This window comes from Pygoscelis adeliae, unplaced genomic scaffold, assembly GCF_000699105.1.
Source record: "Pygoscelis adeliae isolate BGI_AS28 unplaced genomic scaffold, ASM69910v1 Scaffold298, whole genome shotgun sequence".
In the NCBI taxonomy this organism is placed as follows: Eukaryota; Metazoa; Chordata; class Aves; order Sphenisciformes; family Spheniscidae; genus Pygoscelis; species Pygoscelis adeliae.
Genome location: NW_008825303.1, coordinates 2,902,459 through 2,921,280, shown reverse-complemented (window position 1 = coordinate 2,921,280; position 18,822 = coordinate 2,902,459). Strand labels below are relative to the sequence as shown.

At 41.7% G+C, this 18,822-nt stretch overlaps 1 protein-coding gene across 1 annotated transcript in view; it reads right to left on the bottom strand.

Moving 5' to 3' along the window:
• Positions 1-422: 422 nt before the first annotated feature.
• Positions 423-18,822, bottom strand: part of LOC103922039 (chromosome unknown open reading frame, human C15orf27) — a 53,831-nt gene continuing 35,431 nt past the window's right edge. Inside the window, exons 8-9 of the mRNA XM_009330110.1 lie at positions 10,658-10,844; positions 423-559 (exon numbers count right to left, since the gene is read on the bottom strand). Coding sequence (XP_009328385.1) covers positions 423-559; positions 10,658-10,844 — 324 coding nt within the window. The remainder of the gene's footprint in view (positions 560-10,657; positions 10,845-18,822) is intronic.

Genomic DNA, 18,822 nt, shown 5'->3' with positions numbered 1-18,822 from the left:
AGCCAGATTTCCTTCATCCCCCTGGGTCTCTGTGGCTACAGTCCTGCCTTTTCACAGCACATTGCGGTTTGCAGGTGAAAGAAACAGATGTTTTCTGGGGAACACTTTCTCCACACAACAAGACCCAAACCACTAAGCACTCTGTACCTGAAATAGCTGCACTCATAAGAAGGCAATCTAACCTGACACTGAAAGGCAGCACGGTTGTTTTCCTGGTTTCATTGGATCTTAAAAGCTTTTTTGGCCCTTGTTGATCTTTAAATGCCTGCAGTCAGAGGTGTGGCTTTGTGCTAATGTCTGAGTTTAAAAAAGAGGCCTCAGAGTAGCTCAAGGCAATGCCGCTGAATTAGGAGAACGTTGCAAGGCTTTTCAGCTATCTGCTACTAAAATACACTTCATTTCAATCATGCATAATTTATACTCTAAACGCCGCCAAGCCTGCCAGCCTGTATAGATACAGGTTCTTGTTCAGGCATGGAACCTTCAGCTACAGTCAGAAAGTACCTGCATATCTGTATTTCTGGTAATGCACTTTCATCATATTTAACAGAGTCTAATTCTAAGCAGAGAAATGAGGAAAACAGAACTACAGTTTGGCCTGGACGAGGGCGGGTTCTGCACGTGGGGGTCGTCCCTCCTCATCACCTGGCAAAAACACGCGGCCACGCTCCGTGCAATGCATGGGGGACTGGGGCGCTCTCCTTTCCTTTGGCTCTCATTAAAGTCTGCCCCAAATGCCAAGATGCTTTGCCTTGAAGACAGAAAACAACTTGGGAAAAGTTATTCATCTGCTTTTCATGTCTTATGGCAAGGCTCAAGTCAAGTCTTCTTTAGAATTGCATACATTTACTGCCCTGGCCATCTGCCTATCAACTAACAGAACGTACCAGGGCACTGTTTTCAAACCGATCAGTTGCTTTCAAACCAATTTAGCAAAGAGATACAGACTGTATCAGCAAAGGCCAACGCCAAACACCTGAAAAGGAAAGCCTGTAATGCACTCCCTCGGATCCCTCTGAATGCTGAGGGAAATCACAGATTGTCCTGGCTGTGTGTGTGACCACTTGCACACAAGATTGGGAGAGCTGCCTCGCTGCCTACTTCCATGTTACTATGTGATGGCCTTACTAACGTCATCGGTTTACATTGCTTATCTATCTATAAATAAATAAAAAAAAAGGTATAAATACATACACGTGCATGTAAAATATAAAACAGGTGTGTGTGTATCTATATATTTACCTTGAATAGTTTCTTGTGAATAAAAAACAATAAAGAGTAATGGAATAACAACAGCAGAATAAATATTTCAACAACAGATTAAGTTTCTGAATGATTACATTAAAGCAAACTGACAATTAACACACTCATCTTAGTCATATGGGAGTCTCAGCTGCTTTGGGCATAAAAGGCTAGAAACAATTCCAGTTATCTCTCATTATGTTCCACATTGCTGAAAGCAAGGAGTTTAAAAAAAACCACCACAAATATACAACTGAAAGCAACTATTCGTGCGCATACAACGTAGACACAAATAAAAAGTACGGTACTGCACAGTACTGTGGAACACTGCTTAAGTACTTCATGGTGAGTTACAGTGAGATGAAGCCCCCACTGCTCAGTATGTGCAGTCAGTCAAATGGGATCAGGAGTACAACTACATTTGCAGCTGGTGGCATGTAGGAAGCTCGTGTGGGTAAGTAGGGGAGACCAGCTTTTACAAGAGGGGCAGATTGCTTATATTATTTAAATTCTACATGGTGTTTTCTGCTGTCAGTGTATTTTAGTTTCAGCTCCAGAAAGGGAGTTGTCTTAAGAAATACTTCATTCTTCATAGTTTCCCTGGTTTTTTTAAAACTTTTTTTTTTTTTTATTTCTGCCACCTTGGCATTTGCAGGATCCAGAAGACTTAATTTTCCTCCTCTCCTAAAAATAAACCCATGTCTTCAAATGTACAGCAATGTTACCCTGCACTTCCTTTTCCAAAAGAGAAACTTTCCATTTAAAAGTCCTTAGCCATAACGATGCCCAAACAGTATTTATAGTAAATTAAGGAACTGACAGTAAGCAGAAAGAAAAAGCATCTCCCTCTTATTTCCCCTGGAAATGGCAACCTTAGGAAAACGTCTACGGATGGTGATTGAGATCCTCTTGCTAGATGCACCAGGAGGAATCATAGAATCATGGAATCATTTAGGTTGGAAAAGACCTTTAAGATCATTGAGTCCAACGGTAAACCCAACACTGCCAAGCCCACCACTAAACCACGCCCCTAAGTGCCACATCTTACCCCCAGGAAATCTGGGGACAAATCTGGTGAGGAAGATCCAATAGTTGTGAGTTGAGAATGTAGAATGGAAAGAGGGAGGCAGCTACTCCCCGCCGTGTGAAAACCCATCCTAACCTGTGGTGAACAAGGATGGTTCTACAATCTTCCCTGGAAAGCGAGAGCGATGGGAAGCAGTAAGATACGCAGCAGCACTGTGGAGGAATTCAGCCAAGAGAAGGTTTTGCTGGGCCGGGGAAGGAACGAGCAGAAACAGGCTGTTCTCTATGGTCCATGAGCAGTATTTGGTCAAGTAGCGTAGGGTGTGAACGACTGCCAAAATAGCATGACAAAATGATGAGACACCTGGAACTGCTTCACCTACTAGTGGAAGACGGCAACTATATAACTGAAAGAGGTGAGGCAGCAGAGTAATGTGGGACCACAGATCGACAGCAGGGCTGACTCCAAGAGGATGAGGACTTTTTGCTAGACAGAAGAGAGTGTCTGGCTGGGAAGGTTGCTCAGACTCCTCCCTATCTTGCATAAAACCACACCAGCCTTCCTTGGCACTGTAACCAACCACTTCTGTGAGCCTGTAAGTGCAGTAAAGTCAAATCGAGAAGGGGAAATAAGTCTCATCTCTTAGCCTGCTACCCAAATCTCTGTTATTGAAAAAACATGCAGTTCTTGGCCAGGATCTGTCTGACAGCTACTGGATTTTGCCTGATGAAGGTTTTCAAATTATCTGCCTGTTCTTTTCCTGCAAGATTCAGAACACACACTAAACCGATTCAGGGAGTAATAAACTATTTAGAGTACAGAGCCATATAATCTCATCTGACCCAAGAGATAACGTTGCAATCTCCCTCTGCTGGCCCTATAAAAACCTAACAAATTTGGTGAAATGCATAAATGACATTCCACCCGAGGCAGATCTCTCTCTTAGTTCTATAATCCCTCAACGGTGACCTTTAATTGTTCCATCAATGACTTTAGTGAATGAGTTTGCAAAACCCCTGCATACAATAAATACTATTTGCACATCTTTTAGATTAGAGGCCGTAAAAAAGGGATTTCTTTTGAAGTATTTCATTATTAAAGTATTTTACTTCACATTTTTATTGCCATTGATTGTACTGCCTTCTGTCTCTCAAAGCTGAATTTTCTGAACTGGAAGGTTATTTTTTCTGCTGTGTAGCCTCCCACTGAGGATGTGAGTCCTTAGAGTAATGTCTTACCCCAGCTTTCCTCCAGAAAGCAATCTTTACTGGGAGGTTTCTAAAGAAGCAGATCTTTCATCTCCATCACTGCTATCTGACACTGGCATCCCACTTAGAAGCATTTGGGAAAGAAAAGTAGGATAAAATACACTTTGCAATAAACCCCACTAAGATACACTCTCAGCAGGGAGGTTTTCCAAAGCACAAGTTATAAGATCGAGTTATTGCTCCCTAAACACTTCTAGAAATAAGAAAAGTGAGGACAGCTACGCTGCTCTGACACTAGCCAATAACACTGCCACAACCTGACTTTGCCTGAAAAGAACATAGCTTTAGTATGACACTGTAGCGCAGTACGAAAGGAAGACAGAATGTACATAAAAAAGGACATCTATAGGCGTTTCTGAGAGCAGATTGGCAGTCCACGGGGGAAGATTCCCTAACGAACCTGTAACCTTCCTAGGGAGTTTTCCCCTGCAGATTGCTACGCAGTCTCTGGCATTCCAGATCTGTCTGACCTTGGCCGTCTGAACTTCATCACCAAATTCTCAGCCAGACCTAACCTCTTCTCCTCAGCAGTCCAAGTATAGCTCAGTGCTCACTTGTAAATTCATTTATTAAGGCATATGCACGCTCCCTAGGCTGTGCTGCACTGTCTAGTTCACCTTTCTGGTCTTGTGCACAATGACCTGAGCAGAGCTTTTTCCCCTTTGCTTTGCTGGCCCTAGAAGGTCTCTCTCCCTTTCCCTCTAGCAACATGGAAAGTTTGTGCCAAGAGGAAACACAAACAGCCAGCTGGCACTTTCCAGGAGACTTCCCCTGCTTTTCAAAGGAAGGCAGATTGCCACATTAGTGCAAGCTGCAGTACTCACACGACTGTTCCATTCACACGGATACCCAGTCCCTGCAGGGGTTGGACGGATGCCTGAGCATGTGGATAATCCACTTTGAGAGGAACTGTCAGAGTTAGCTTGCACAGAAAACAGAGCAACACATTGAGCCTGGTTCTAAGAAAGAAATCAACCTGAGATGGAAGTGGTTGTGCAGAAGGAAACCCTGGGATATGGAACAGGCTCCATTATCAGCAGATACTGCTGGGACAGAAAAACTGGGGCAGAAAACCAAAATCCTTAACTGACAACACACTGGGTAGCTTTGGCCCTCGCTTTAGCAGATCATGCTGCAGGAGCACTGTGTGCTGAGTTGAGCATGGCTGAGATGCAAGACATCTGTGTGTCAGCATGGCTGGTGGCTTTGGGTAGAGGATGGCCTGGGGGACCTCTCAATACTCTTTCCAATCTTGTTCTCTATGAATATGGATCAGCAGATCCAGATCTGAGTTGGCTTGTTACAGTCAGCCTGAAGCAAACATAGAGGAACTTGGGTCTGTCTCTGCAAAATAGCCACATTTGTCAAGTCTAGAAAAACAAAGGTTGAGAAAGATATGGCTACCAACAAAACAGTAATTTGCTGGGTAAACATCAGGGGAAGAGAGGAATAATTTAAGAAAACGATTCAAGAACAAATTGTTATAAACTAGCAAGGAATAAATGTAGACTGGGAATTAGGACAAGATTTCTAATAATTTAGACAAGTGAGATGCTGGAACAGTGTTATAATGCCAGCAGAAGGCAAAATACATCACTGCTGTCCCATGGAGCACGTTCTGTTTATGAAAGGGGTTATTATGAAAGGGGCTGCATGCTGGGACAGTGGAAAACGTTCCAGTTCTGTGGTCCTTTACCTGTCAGCAATGTCTTCACAGCTCTGCACATTAATGATGGGAGACAACTTCAACCTCACGTGCGTGACTGTACGCTCACCACTTCTGGAAGTGAAAAGTTTCTACCCCACCCATTTGGTGAATACGAAATTCAAGAGCCTAACTTCACTAACTACACACACATTTATGTAAGCGTTGCTTAAGGTTTAATTCATTTGACTCCAGCCTAGATGATCAGTGCACAGAGAACCACAAAGCCTGAAAGAGGCACCTACAGAGAAGCCAAATCCTCACTCTTCCACGGATGCATGGAGTTTAACCATGCACTTAAGATATAACCATTTCCAGGAGTAGTCTTCAAAGTTGATACATTTCAACATTTGAAAATAACCATAAACTATTTTTTAATCCATTGTTCTGCAGTAACAGGGCCCTCTTAGAGCACTAACAGATGATCACCAAAGGAACTGGCTTAGAGTTTAAAAGTGTTTGCCCAGCTCAGACTGCCTTGCAAGGAACAACTGACAAAATCCTTTCCAGTGCCCTGCTTTGCCTTCTCAGACACCTTATGAATAATCTTAAGGGAGGCTCTCTGAAGCTCCAGAATTTTTCACGTTCCCCTCCCAATATCCTACTTTCTTCACTTACAAAACAGTGGGTACCTACCGGGAGAGCAAGCTTTACTTTTCTCCAAGCATGATCATAAATTGCAGCAGTCCCCCAAAGCAACAGCCTTACTGCTAACCTCATAAAAATGGAAATTTGACTCAGAATAGCTAAAATAAGCTTTCTGCGATGCGAAGTAACAGAGCTAGGATCCGGTTCTTGCTCAAAGGAATAGAAGGGTGGCATATTAATCTTAAACTATGGCAGTACTGTAGAGTTTCAAAAACTGAAATGATATATGCAGGAAAATGAGGAATTTCCACTAGGGACTGTAATTCATATATTATGGGAGAGATTAAAGAATAATAAATTTTGGAAGGAAGTATTAATGGCTATATGGGGCACTGTGAACCTGGCACTCCCTGAAGCCTGGAACTTTGTATACCAAACACTAAAAATGATTTGTGCAGGAGCAGAAAACGTTAGATGTTATTCTGACCGTGACCAGTTACATACTGTACAAAGAAAGAACTCAGCAAGAGAAAAAACTTCCTCTATAATTTAGTGATTAACAGACAGGATATTTGCCGTTATGTCAAATGGTAACCATCTCTGGGAAGACGAAAAGGGATGACAGCACTTATGATATTTCCCTTGCTCTTAGAGAAAGCCTGACCACAATGGTCCTGAAAATCATTAGCGATGCTGCTGTGCATTCACATGCAACAGCTTTCACCCAAAGCTCTTTACAAACTGAGGCAGGGAAGCTAAGTAAAGTGCTCAGAGTGCAGCAAATGTCACAGCTTTGCCCTAGGTTTATAGCTCCTAGAGTCCTGCCCTTCTCTTGAGTCCATCCTCTTTCCCGGTGTTGATAATGGCACCCTTTGACTTGCATGCTGAAGCCTCTGTTTTAGCCTTCATGTTTGTCCGCTCTAGAGATCAATTTTTTGGCAAGACAAATAAAACCTCCATTCAAAGCAAGTTAAAGGTGAAAAATTTCCTGCTTCTTAGCCAAATTAATTAGAAAATACCATATATCCATACATTTTCCACAGAGTTATTCCTACTATGTTAGGAGGTCTCTTGGTGAACTACTCTGGGGACACACAAGCGTGTGAGGCAGCAACCAGCTCATTATTCAGAGAATTAGCACAGGACTGACCAGGCCACAAACAGTTGACAGCTGTACTGCCTCAAGAAGTGGTCCTTCAAGAAGAGGCATGAAATATTAACTAGGGAGTTATGGGACACTTTCAGAGCCCATTGACCATCTGACTAGAACTCTTGCCTCTCCCAGTCTCGTAGCAGCAATTAAGGCACTTCAGATAAAAAGAGAAAGAGGCCTGCTGAAAGAAAAGCTGGTTGAAAACACCTACTGAAAGCTACCAAATCAGCCAGCACATACTCTCCTGGTGCAGGCCACAGTGTGTCGCTACACAAATTCCCTGAGGTGGCGTGTACCATGTGATGCTGGGGTTACCTGACTTACTTTACTGAACACTGTAGTAAATGGTTGCACAAAATCCAGTGTAAATACCAGAGTACAAGCTACAGCTGCCCCTGAGGAGCTTTAATTTATGCACTATCCCATAAAACTCCCAGGGAGGGAAATGAGTCTGAATGCTTTCTTATTCCATAACCCCTTCGTGGTAAAGTATTCTGCACTGAATGTTTCCATTGTTCAATATAGACGGGGGAAATAAGATTAGCTTCAGATGGAATATCCCATTTTCTCATGCAGTATGTTCTCTAGCCAACTCAAGCTTGCTGGTCTGGCAGAATTCAGGGCTCTCCAAAGACGGTGATGTTTTGGAAGGCTGACAAAGTTAAGTTTGGTACAAACACATGCATTCCATGCCATACCCTACCCTCAGGTGTTATATGTAGGGCTAATGATCTGCCAGAGCATAAGAGAACAACGTATCAGAGCGGGTTTTGCCTAACAGCTGAATCATGGCTTTGAACCGTAGCTTTTCTTTTAACAGCATTAGCAACCCGGTTCCTTATTTCTCCTCCAACTAGTCAGTATAATAGGCAGCTGCAGATATTTTTCAAAGCTCACAAATGCCATGTGGCACACAGAATGATTAACTGCAATCATCACTCTGGAATCTTTAAGGAGGAAAAACACAGCTTAGAGAAAATGGATGCAAAGCCAATTCCTAACGTGGTCTGACACAGAGGGTAACTTGCAAAACATAACCCTTGACCCAAAAGTCAGGATTTAAAACACTGGTGGCTTACAGTTCCAGGCAGAGCAAGTGGTGTGGAAAGCCCTGAAGACAGCACAGCCAGTGTAACCACAGCACGTGAGAAGCGGGAGGGTACAGAAATGACCTACAGGAAATGTCTTAATCGTCTGTGCTCTGCAGAGTCAGCTCTCAGGAGTATTTCATGTGCCTGAGCAGGTGGGGAGATCCTACACCAACCAGACATATCCCTTCCACACTGTGCAAATGGAGGCACCTTCAGCTGAAGACATGCTCTTCTTCCATCCGACATACCACATTCAGATTTTGCTGATGTATGTATTGGTCAGAATGGCCACAGTGTAGATGAAGAAAATGCTGGCGGCATGGCAAAGTGGTAACGGTGAAAGTTGCTGCAGCAACAGCCAGCATATTACTGGGAGTGCAAGTTGGTGCTGGGAGAGCTGGAGAAGAAAGACCCAGTTGAGGTGGGGAGGGAGAAGAACCAGGCACGGCTGGGTCATGATCTTTCTTACCCAAGGGTAACTGCCTTCTCAAGCTGTTAGTTGAGGTTTTGAAGTCCTGTAGCTTACACAGAAGCAATCTCTAAGCCAGAATTGCTAGTGCAGGATTCAAAGCCTTGGTAGCTTACTACTTCTTTCCTTTGCAAAATAATCCAGGAAATGACACGCAAAATCCTCTGCCTCAATTGACTGTTACCTGGACTGTGAACTAAAGCACTGAAATGTTATTGCTGGGCTTGTGGTTTCTCATGCAGTCTTAACTTGGCCCCCTTGTCAGTAGTCCACCATGATGGCAGACTATCATGGATGGGTGTCTCTTGCTGTAAGGCCAAAGGAAATTTTTTCTGTCCAACTCCTGCCTCATTCAACATAAAGGACAATTGTTTAAATGGAGTCACCCAGATTCAGCTTCTAAGGACAAGCGCTCAAAATAACGCTTTGTATGTAATATATGATACAATGCACAAAAAATATTTCCTCCTGTATTTTTAGATGACTTCTGGGAATCAGAAATTAATTCTGTATACTCAGTATGATTGTTTAAATGTAACATAAAATGTAACAAACCTTACCTGATATGTAAAGTAATGCATGTTTTCTTATTTGCTGAACGTCTTTTTTCAGTGAAAAGCATGAATCTCTCTAATCACGTAACCTAACTGAATGTAGAAATCAATCCTGAAGATTGTGTGTCTACTTTGTTGCGTGTGTGGCCAGCATTTTACAGGGAGAAACAAATAATGAGTACTTGTGTTAACTTGGATGATGGAATGAATACCTTGGACAGAAGAATTTTTACATGAATCTCCACAGCACTAAAATTTCAGCAAACCTCCTTATAATGTGCACAACACTCTCCAGTTCCAAATGTAACCCTCAAGGAACACATACATAAATTATAGTATATCCACTGGGGAAACCTCTGAAATCCTACAAAAAAGGGGGAAATGCATTTTAGGGGGCAGTCTGCTCAACTGCCTGCTTTTAAATACAATTTCAAATCAGGAATAATTAATGGCTGAATTGTGGTTAGCGCTTAGATATTAAAAAGAGGAAAAAACAAAAACAATTTCTACATGCTTTCATTACTGTGTAGAGAATGGACAGGATTATCATTTGAAAACATCTGGTGAGCTTTTTCCTCTTAAACCTTTTGATTAAAGTACTTCTGTGCCTGGAATTCTAAGGAGTTTGACCAAAATAAAGATACCATCCAAACCTCTAATTCAGATATATTCACATACTGCTCACCTACTAAAATAATCAAGCTAAGATGTCCAAGGAAGACTAACATATCACTAAGGTAGAAAGTGTTGTCTCCTCTGGAATATTATGTTAAATGTTACTGAGATCAGGACACGTTCTGCACTCCATTGTGTGGAGTTGGATCCCCCAGGGTTGGGGGATCACAGGAAAAAGAGCTGTCTTTTCCAAAAATATTGGTCTAGCACTTGTGTGATAAAAATAGATCCAAGTAAATCTAACTTGATATTCCCCTGAACCACACACCTGCCCAACAGACAGCCCACAGACGACAGACTGCTCTTCACCATAGTCACGTGGCACTTAGACATCCGAGCAGGAGCTGCCTACACAGTGCATCACTCCTCTTCTGGCACCAGAGCTGCCCTGTCCAAGCACAGGGGGGCAGTCAAGCACTGGCAGTTTTAAGCAACCTGGTGAGAGCATAGCCTCTAGGCAAGGCAAGCTTCATAGCTGATGCATCGGTCCCCTCTAAACCACAGAAATGCAAGTGGCCAAAGACCAAAACTGTTTTTCAATGTTCTTCTCAATTTCCCTGCTTCTACCTCTGAGTGATTATCATCAATTCTGATTTGGCTGCTGCTTCTTTAGTGTTTAATGGATATAATCATGAGGACACTGGGAAGGTACATCATAGTCATTTTCTTCCCAAGTCATTTTATTGGCTCCGTTCAGAATCTGTTTGCAAATACAACAGCTCCTGCCACTTCGAAGCAGACGCAGCCTCTTTGCAAAAATGGGAAAATGCAGTCTCCAGGGAAAGTAATCAATTCACTGGCAGAGTGAAAGTATTTAGTGGGTTCAATAACTCCATGTAAGGGACCAGCTGTGCCAGCAGGTAGCAGCACACAGGCAGCACTCACCTCGTGGAGGTCGCAGCTCAGTGATGTTCTCGGTGACTTCATCATCCGAATCTTCAGTTGCTACCACCTTGTACCTGTTGCTGCTCTGTTTGTTCAGTACATGCGGGACCTGCAGCGCAGCCTCTCTCTCTGCAGCCAGATCCAAATCCTGCTGAGCAAGGTGGGCCCTCAGCTGCCTGATTTCAAACTTGAGGAAAAAACAACATCACATACTGATGTCATATAAGCACGGTCAGAAGTCTATATTCTACAGTCGGGGACCTATTGCTCATTTTATCACTAAACCACTACAAACTGGTGACAGTAAATACAATGTGGTTGAGCCAGGATGCGATTCCAAGCTGCTGATGCTCTCCCAGAGCCCACGTGAGCTGGACCATTGTCCACATAATCTAGAAATAATGAATGCCTCATGCTGGTCTTCTATTTTGTACATGTCTGCATCCTGAAGATATGATTTTGGACAATTTTTAACAGATCTAACTGCCAAATCAAATGAAATCTTTATAGAAGACCACTCTTAACAGGCATCTAGGGATTTACGTTCATGACAAACATCCCTAATCTCCTAGACTTTGTAATGAGGATTTCTATGGAGGGAGGTTCTCTAAGCAGCATCCAGAATGGTCCTCCCCCACTAACTGGGCAACGGGGAGGGACACCACAGTCTTCTTCCAGCTTGAAATCTTCTGCACTCAACAGTGTGCAGAAAACCCTAACCCCTAACCCTAACCTAAAAGGTTGCCACTTTTCTGGCCACTCCCCTCAAATATATGAGCCATGGCAGTTAATGACTTTCTGCAGTCAGGAGGGTATTTGCCTCGTGACTGGTGCTATAAAGCAGACACTGACAAAAAGACAGAAGCTACCAGGTACAATCTGATCGATGGACACAACATATTTCTCTTGTGTTTGACAGCCATAGGTCTTCCACAACGCAAGAAGGAAAATAATTTTTCTGGAGAGCCTGCAGAGACCCTTTAAGCCCTTAGATAGGCACTGCAAGATCCCACTGTCCTTCCCTTCTGCCATCCAGAACAGCTATGGGGCTGCGTGGCAGAGGGTTTCTTTATTTTAAACTCTTTCTAAGATCAGTAGTAGTACAGCAGCGACCAAGTCATGTCCAATTATAGAGAGTCTGAGAGGGAAAAGCAAATGAGGCGAGTAATAGGCTAAGGCATTTAAAATTTAGCATTGCTGGGCCTCCTATAGTTCAAGGCTTGAAAAGCCATCGGAAAGCATAATGCTACGGCAAGCCACACTGCACCTGTCACTCCGCATTTACAGCAGAGATGGAATTAGCACCTCAAAGCTTCAAAACTGGTGTGCAACAGCATGTAGGCTAAATGAATCTGGTTCTGTCTCTTGCCTCTCAGATGCTGACTCAAATTACTTCGCTGTCAGATTTTGGAATCCATCAGTGGACCTAGTTCGTTCCACCGCGGTCCACATCAGACATGGCACAAACCCCAGGCACGCCGCAGAGCACCAGCAGTTCCTCCAAGCTGTGTAAGCGACTGAAGGGGAAACAAGACAGAGTTTCCGCAGATTTTAGAAAGAAAAAAAGAGGAAAGAAAAAGGGATTTTAGTTTGCCACATCTGGAGACTATCTGGTTTCCAGAGCATATGGGAAGGAGCTACAATAACCGGAAGGCCCACTGCAAGACTCAAATCTAGAGAGCAAAAGGGCAGTTTAAGCTTTCCAGATCACATTCAAACCACCTAATATAGGGATCTAACAAAGCACACAGCTTTTTCTCCGTCTTGAAATCAGCGGACAGAGGTTTGGCAGCTGCAGACAGCTGGCTGCATGAAATGCTCACTGCTTTTAACCAAAGGTCCTCTGGTAATGGCAGTCAGAGGAGTCAGGTAGTATCAGCAATTATCAAAATACAGCCCTGCTCCTTGATTCCTTCAATGAAACCTCCATGGCAGATCCCAGACGGTGTTTTTTGTGTTAACCTATCAGCTAGGAAGAAGTAGCAAACTGGTAGTGCTAACTCTTTTCCCAGCCAGCCCTAAGCTTCCTGAGGCTTAAGGTGCCCATGCCATACCCGGGGTGTCAGTATGAATGTGTCATTGAGCTGTGAAAGGACTGTCTGGAGTTCAACTTTACGCTACAGAGAATTTCAGGTTTTATCCTTGACTTGAAAAAAAAAAAGAAATCCCAAAATATCTTACATTTCACCTTTAAAGGGAGGAAGATGCCCTTGGCAGGGCAGAAGACACTGCCTTGGTTTAAAGGAAGAAATGCACTCAAACGTGATAGGCAAAAAATAAATCTGGAGATTTTTTTTTTTTCAATTATTGCCTAACCATATCTATTTGCCTAGCTCAACTAAAAAGCAATTAGAATTAGGCATCATTACTGTTTTTTCTACATTTCACATTTCATCCTTCAAAAACATTCCTGTGTGTCAGAAAAAGAAATATTGCCACTAAAATGCTTAATTCTGGCCTAGAGGCAGAATATAATTTCTTTTTCATGGAAGAGAAAAAAATTGGCAGGTATTTCATAACACACATAGATAAAGCTACCTAAAAGTCAGCTCAACAATTGTATTTCTGTATCACACCCAATTTAACCAGCTTAAGCATTTACAAAGATTGGCTGAACCTTGTAACAATCAAAAGCTTGAAGGGAATCACTGCATTTTACAGATGTGAAAAAGGAAGCACATTAGGTGATCTTTCCTGCTACATTGAACCTACAGCAAATATGGGGGAAGAGACCAGACTTTCTGATGTCCACTTACATGTTCCAATTAATAAAGCAAGCGTTTCCAAATATCCACAGATTATTGTCAATCTTTAAAACTTCCATGCCCAGTCACCATCCAGTTTTTAATAGATGAGTTCATAAATGTTATTGTTTAATACGGCTCTGCCAACAAGCTATGAACTACTCAGCCTGGCATGCTGGATCAAGTAGCAGCCTGCAACCATTGCTGGGATCACCACGCTGGACAACTACACTTTGCCCAAACAATTATTTATTTCCTATTTATATGAGAAAAATTACTACCTTGGTTGAACCCAACCACACAGACAGCATGAGAAACTGGAATCCACAGAAAAAACGACTACCATGGTTATTCAGGTGAACAGCTACTACTGCTGGTAATGTCAAAAACGGAAGGGGCTTTGCTGCCATCTTATGTTTGAAAGACAGAAATACATGCTTGTGCCTACAGCAGCAAAGGAAGCACTTGCTTATGAAGACTGCACAAATGTCACATTCTAGCAGAAACTGAAACCTAGACCCAATGTCTTGGCTCATGCAACACTGCCCTCCTCCACTGCCTGAGGATGAGAAGCACGTGCAGGATTTGCAACTTCTAAAGTGATATGTGAACCCTCTTTTATTGCCAGCTGCAAGCACAATCCACATGCTTGTATTATTTTCATCCTTAACACTGGTCTAAAATCCAGAATTGAACATGAGACTGTCAAGAGCAGATATGAGAATTGAATTCCTAGGCACAGTAAAGCAGCACAGTGTTCTGGACTTCAACATCGTGTGCAAGGTGAGTAATAGCACACAGAGATGTTCAGAAAGATAACAGCAGAAATTGGTATTGCCTACAAAACCACACAGCTGCAGCTGGTTAACACAGGCTCTCCCTTCCACTTTTCCATTACCTCAGATGGTCAGCTTCCAGGTCCCATTCATGTTTGCCTTGACATCTATGTAGTCATTAAAACAGTGGAACGCTAGAGTTAAATACTGGTGTGTGTGCAACTGTCATTTTTTTATTGACAGAGAAGAGGGTAGTCATTGTAATAATGGTGTTTGTCTCATGCCCACATCCACTGTTACTGATGCAAAGTGATCCATACAATGTGTTCCACAGAGATGCAGAACCATAACTCTGTTACAGACACAGAGAATAAGACAGAGCCAAAACTCAACTCAGTATACTGCTTCCAAATGCAAACCCAAACTCTCTAAGTCTCTAGCATGTTCAAAAAGGGACTGGGTGGGATGGAAAATCACCATTTATCAAAGGACATTCAATAAAATATCTAGGAGAAGTTAAACAAGAAACAAAGATTTTTGGTTACAAAAGGCATGCATCTACTCAGGAGATCAGTTCAATATTAATTGTTTCCAATTGTTACTAAAAAATTATCCCAAGATACTGTAAAAGCTGGAATACAGTTTTGGCCACTAAAAGCAACCCATTAAAAACAAAGGTTAAGTCTAAGAGAAGTGGGTGTTCCTTACAGGCGTAATTCAATGAGAGACTGCGTGAACAAATTATGTCGTAGGTGCTTGTATCTATTGAACATTATATTGAACACTGACCTCGGGCAGTTCTAATGTGTAAAAGAGCTAATGAGATTGCTCTGACTGCATGTCATGCAGTCCAGGGCGGGTTAAATAAATCATTAAAAGGTATAAAATATAATGGTCTTTTTAAGTAAAAATTCTGGGCCAAGTTAAACACATGAAATTTCTATTTGCAGTAGGAGCTGATGTAGCTATCTGTAGACTTGGGTGTCTCCAATACAGAGTACTGCAGGAAAGCCGTACAGAGAAAACCATGTTTTGCATTTTCAGGTAGACCATCCTTCCTTCAGCTTGTAAGGAAGGATGCATATTATGCATATTGTGAGGAAAAAAAGAAAAAAAAAGCATACAAACTTATACACATACTTTGATTTGTTTAAATTAAGACTTACTCACAAGTATCAGCTCTGTGTTAAAAATCTTGTAAATCCCACAGAGATCCAGTAGGCAAATAATGCTGTCATGTGGAAGATAACTTGTTGTGATCACGGAGACTAAAGTAACCCATCTCCTGACTCAAGATAATTACAAACTGAGCACTGGTCCACTTGAGACTGCTACTGACATTATTTACCAGGACACCTCTGATATTCATTATCTTTAATTACATATACTTTGGTAGTTTCTGGTGGGTTCTTTTATCAGTAAGTTCCTAAGATACTTTGCAATGGGAAAAATGTATTTGAAAACTTCATAGAATCACAGCATAATCTAGGCTGAAATGGACCTGTGAAGGTCATCTAGTCCAACACCCTGCTTAAAGCAAGTCCATTTACCTCAGGTTGCTAAAAGCCTGTCCTGTCAAGTTTTGAGTATCTCCAAGGTTGCATATACCACAACCTCCCTGGCAATCTGCTCCAGTGCCTGGACATTCTCCTAGTAAAAATGTTTGTCCTTATATTTAATAGGAATTTTGCACATTCCAGCTTGTGTACTGTCACTGTGAACCGCTGAGGAGAGCCTGGCTACACCCTCCCATGAAGGAGCTGAAGACAGTAATAAAGGTGTAATACACTTGGCTAATGTGGAAATACACTTACTACCAAGAAAAGGGGAGATACAGACTCTCTCACATAAGAATGAGTAACTAGGTTGTCAGGCATGAAGGGAAAGTTCATTGATGGTAAATTTAAATTTACTTAGTGTTTTCAAAATTTGTTACATGTCCTCTTGTACCACAAACTTAGCAATATTTTGGCAGGAAACAAACCAGAAAGAATTATGGGGCACACGTGTGCACTTCCTCACTTAAAGAATGCATTAGGTGATTATTTATAAGCAGGTAAAATGACAGAGACCTACCCAGAGCTCCAGATAACATCTCAGTTTACATGCCTGGTTTTATAAAATGTGCCACCCATCCTATCTGATGTTTTACAACATGCATATAAGACCCAAAAAGGGACAAACTTAGCAGTGAATCATATAGTACTTCTCTTTAATGGTCTAGCAACAGAGTATGATTGACATCGTTTCAGAGAGATCAATGAAATTTTAGCCAGAAGCTTATTCGTGTCTAATGCAGGAGCAATAACTTTGCTCAATTCTATTAGTGCTGTCCGTACAGAATGCCCTGCCCTAAAGCTCATCTGCCACTGGGATACAATCCAATGTTTATTTCCATTAGTTTAGCCATTGTTGGTAACAATAAAAATCAGGAGACAGTTGCAAACTAAAGATTTATAGGCAGAATGAAACACGGGATGACCTTGGCTCCCTTCCATTCACCAAGAAAATGACTGGTAGTTAGAAATAAATTAAAATTATTGCAAAAGGATAACATAAGTTATTTCTTCGATAGGTAATTTTACCAGCTAAATAGCCCTGTCATTAAACTAGCAGCTGTTGTACAAATTATATTCCAAGATAAAAGAGAAATTATAGCTTCCATAGTTGTTGCAGCTTTGAGAATGATGAAAAACCCAATTCTACAGGAGCCGACAGAAAAGGAACTCTTATGATAAGCCTGAATACATAGTCTTGGCTGGACTGTGCTCAGCAGAATGACTCTTATGAAAGTTAAGCAGAAAGGATCATGTAAGTAGATCTATTATCAGAAACGGAAATTCCTTTACAGGTGATTCCAGAGGAAAAAAGCAATCTTCCCTGACTGGAATTTGCATTGTTAATGAAACTTTGGAACTTTGTTTTGCAATTTAAGTGAAGTTATTCTGATAAAACAATACCATCAGCAATATATTCTGTTCATATTTTTGATAGTAATTGCAACGAGACTTTTTTACCTTTTACCTTTACCCATTTTTAAAAATCCCTGTTACTGTGATTGTTTTTCATGTTTTGTGAAGTCCTGTACAGCCATCTCAGCCCTTTCAGTATTTTCTGCCTTGACTGCCCTCATGCTCCACTCCCTTTTAATGACTTCTTTCTTGGCCAATGGAGAATAAATAAAACAGCAAACTATTCAAACAGTTTCAGTGGGGTACTACAGAGAACAAAGTGGTGGTCCATGCAACTATAATGTATAAAATATACTCTGGTTTTCAGATGTACAGCTAGCCAAAAATCACATCTGGAAAGAGTTTTCGTGTTTGCAAAAGTACGTCTCCAACGTCATTCAGGAATGGAAATGTACTTTATAGTTGTGATACCCTATCACTGGCCAAAAAAATATACAACTGACAAAAGAAACAGAATTCAAAAAGTAAGATGAAGGGAGGTTGCATCTTTCCTGCTTTTATTTTTTTAAAGCAGGAACTCCATTTTTGCCTGTCAAGTGTTAAATACCAGCTTCAAAACAGGAGGGCATGGGACTTCCCAGAGAACTGGCCACCAACTATTTTTGTTTTAAATCCCAAACAAAGCAGGCTTTTTTTTTTCCCCAATTCCTGTCCAGAAATAATGAATATTTTGTCTGAAACTTTCAAAATAATTTCACCTGCAGAAGATGCCAGACCTTGAGAATGTCAATCCCAATTGCCTGACAAGTGGCAAAGCAGTAAGAAACTGAACGCAGGATCTCAGAAAAGGAAGTGCTGGGAAATCTTTCTAACAGGAATGTTTTCAGCCCTGTCTATAATTAGTAAATAAATGGAAATCATCAGTGTGGTCACAAAGATGCAGCCTCAGGATGAATCAGTATCTATATACACTGCTGGGATGTAGGCAACCATGGTGGCTTGCCCATTCTTCCTACTTGGGCTGGCACTGGTGTGCCCCAGCATGTATCTGAGGCAACAGCTCAACCCCTATGGGCAGCTCCCAGCTATCCCATCTGTCCGTGCCAGAGGTGGTACCACCCAGACAAGGCGAAGTGTAATCCTTCCCTGCCGGCGCTCCAGATTTGAGACAGTCAGACTACTGTAGGCAACCCTTCACTCAAAAACAGAGACATGCACATTTAAGCTCCATGAACGAGCAATCCTTTAAAAAGGTCAGGAAAGATGATCAAATGAAAAAGCAAAAACCTGGCAGAATTTTAGACATTAAATACCATTAGGAGACCTTTTCCCCACCAAATACTGTACACAATGTTAATGTGAATATTATAACACTGACAACTTGTTCTTGACTGAATTATGAAGCTATTAATTTACAAAGGAAGGATGCAGTACTTGTGTCAATGTCTTATGTTGCTAACTGTAGCAAATTAGTACATTTACCTCATATTATACAGCTGAGACATTTGTTTGGCAGGAAGTCAGGACAGTGAAATAAGAGGGATTAGTATGCTGTCATTTTTCTATAGTCCATATTTTTCCATAGCTGGTGACACTTGAAAGCTAGGAGAGAACATGCTTTGTTTTCATAGATTTACTCATCTACCAATGCAGTATTTCTTTGTGCTTGATGTACAGTTGTGCTGTAACCATCAGAGCTCAGATTCGGGCTACTATGCTCAGACACTTTGCAA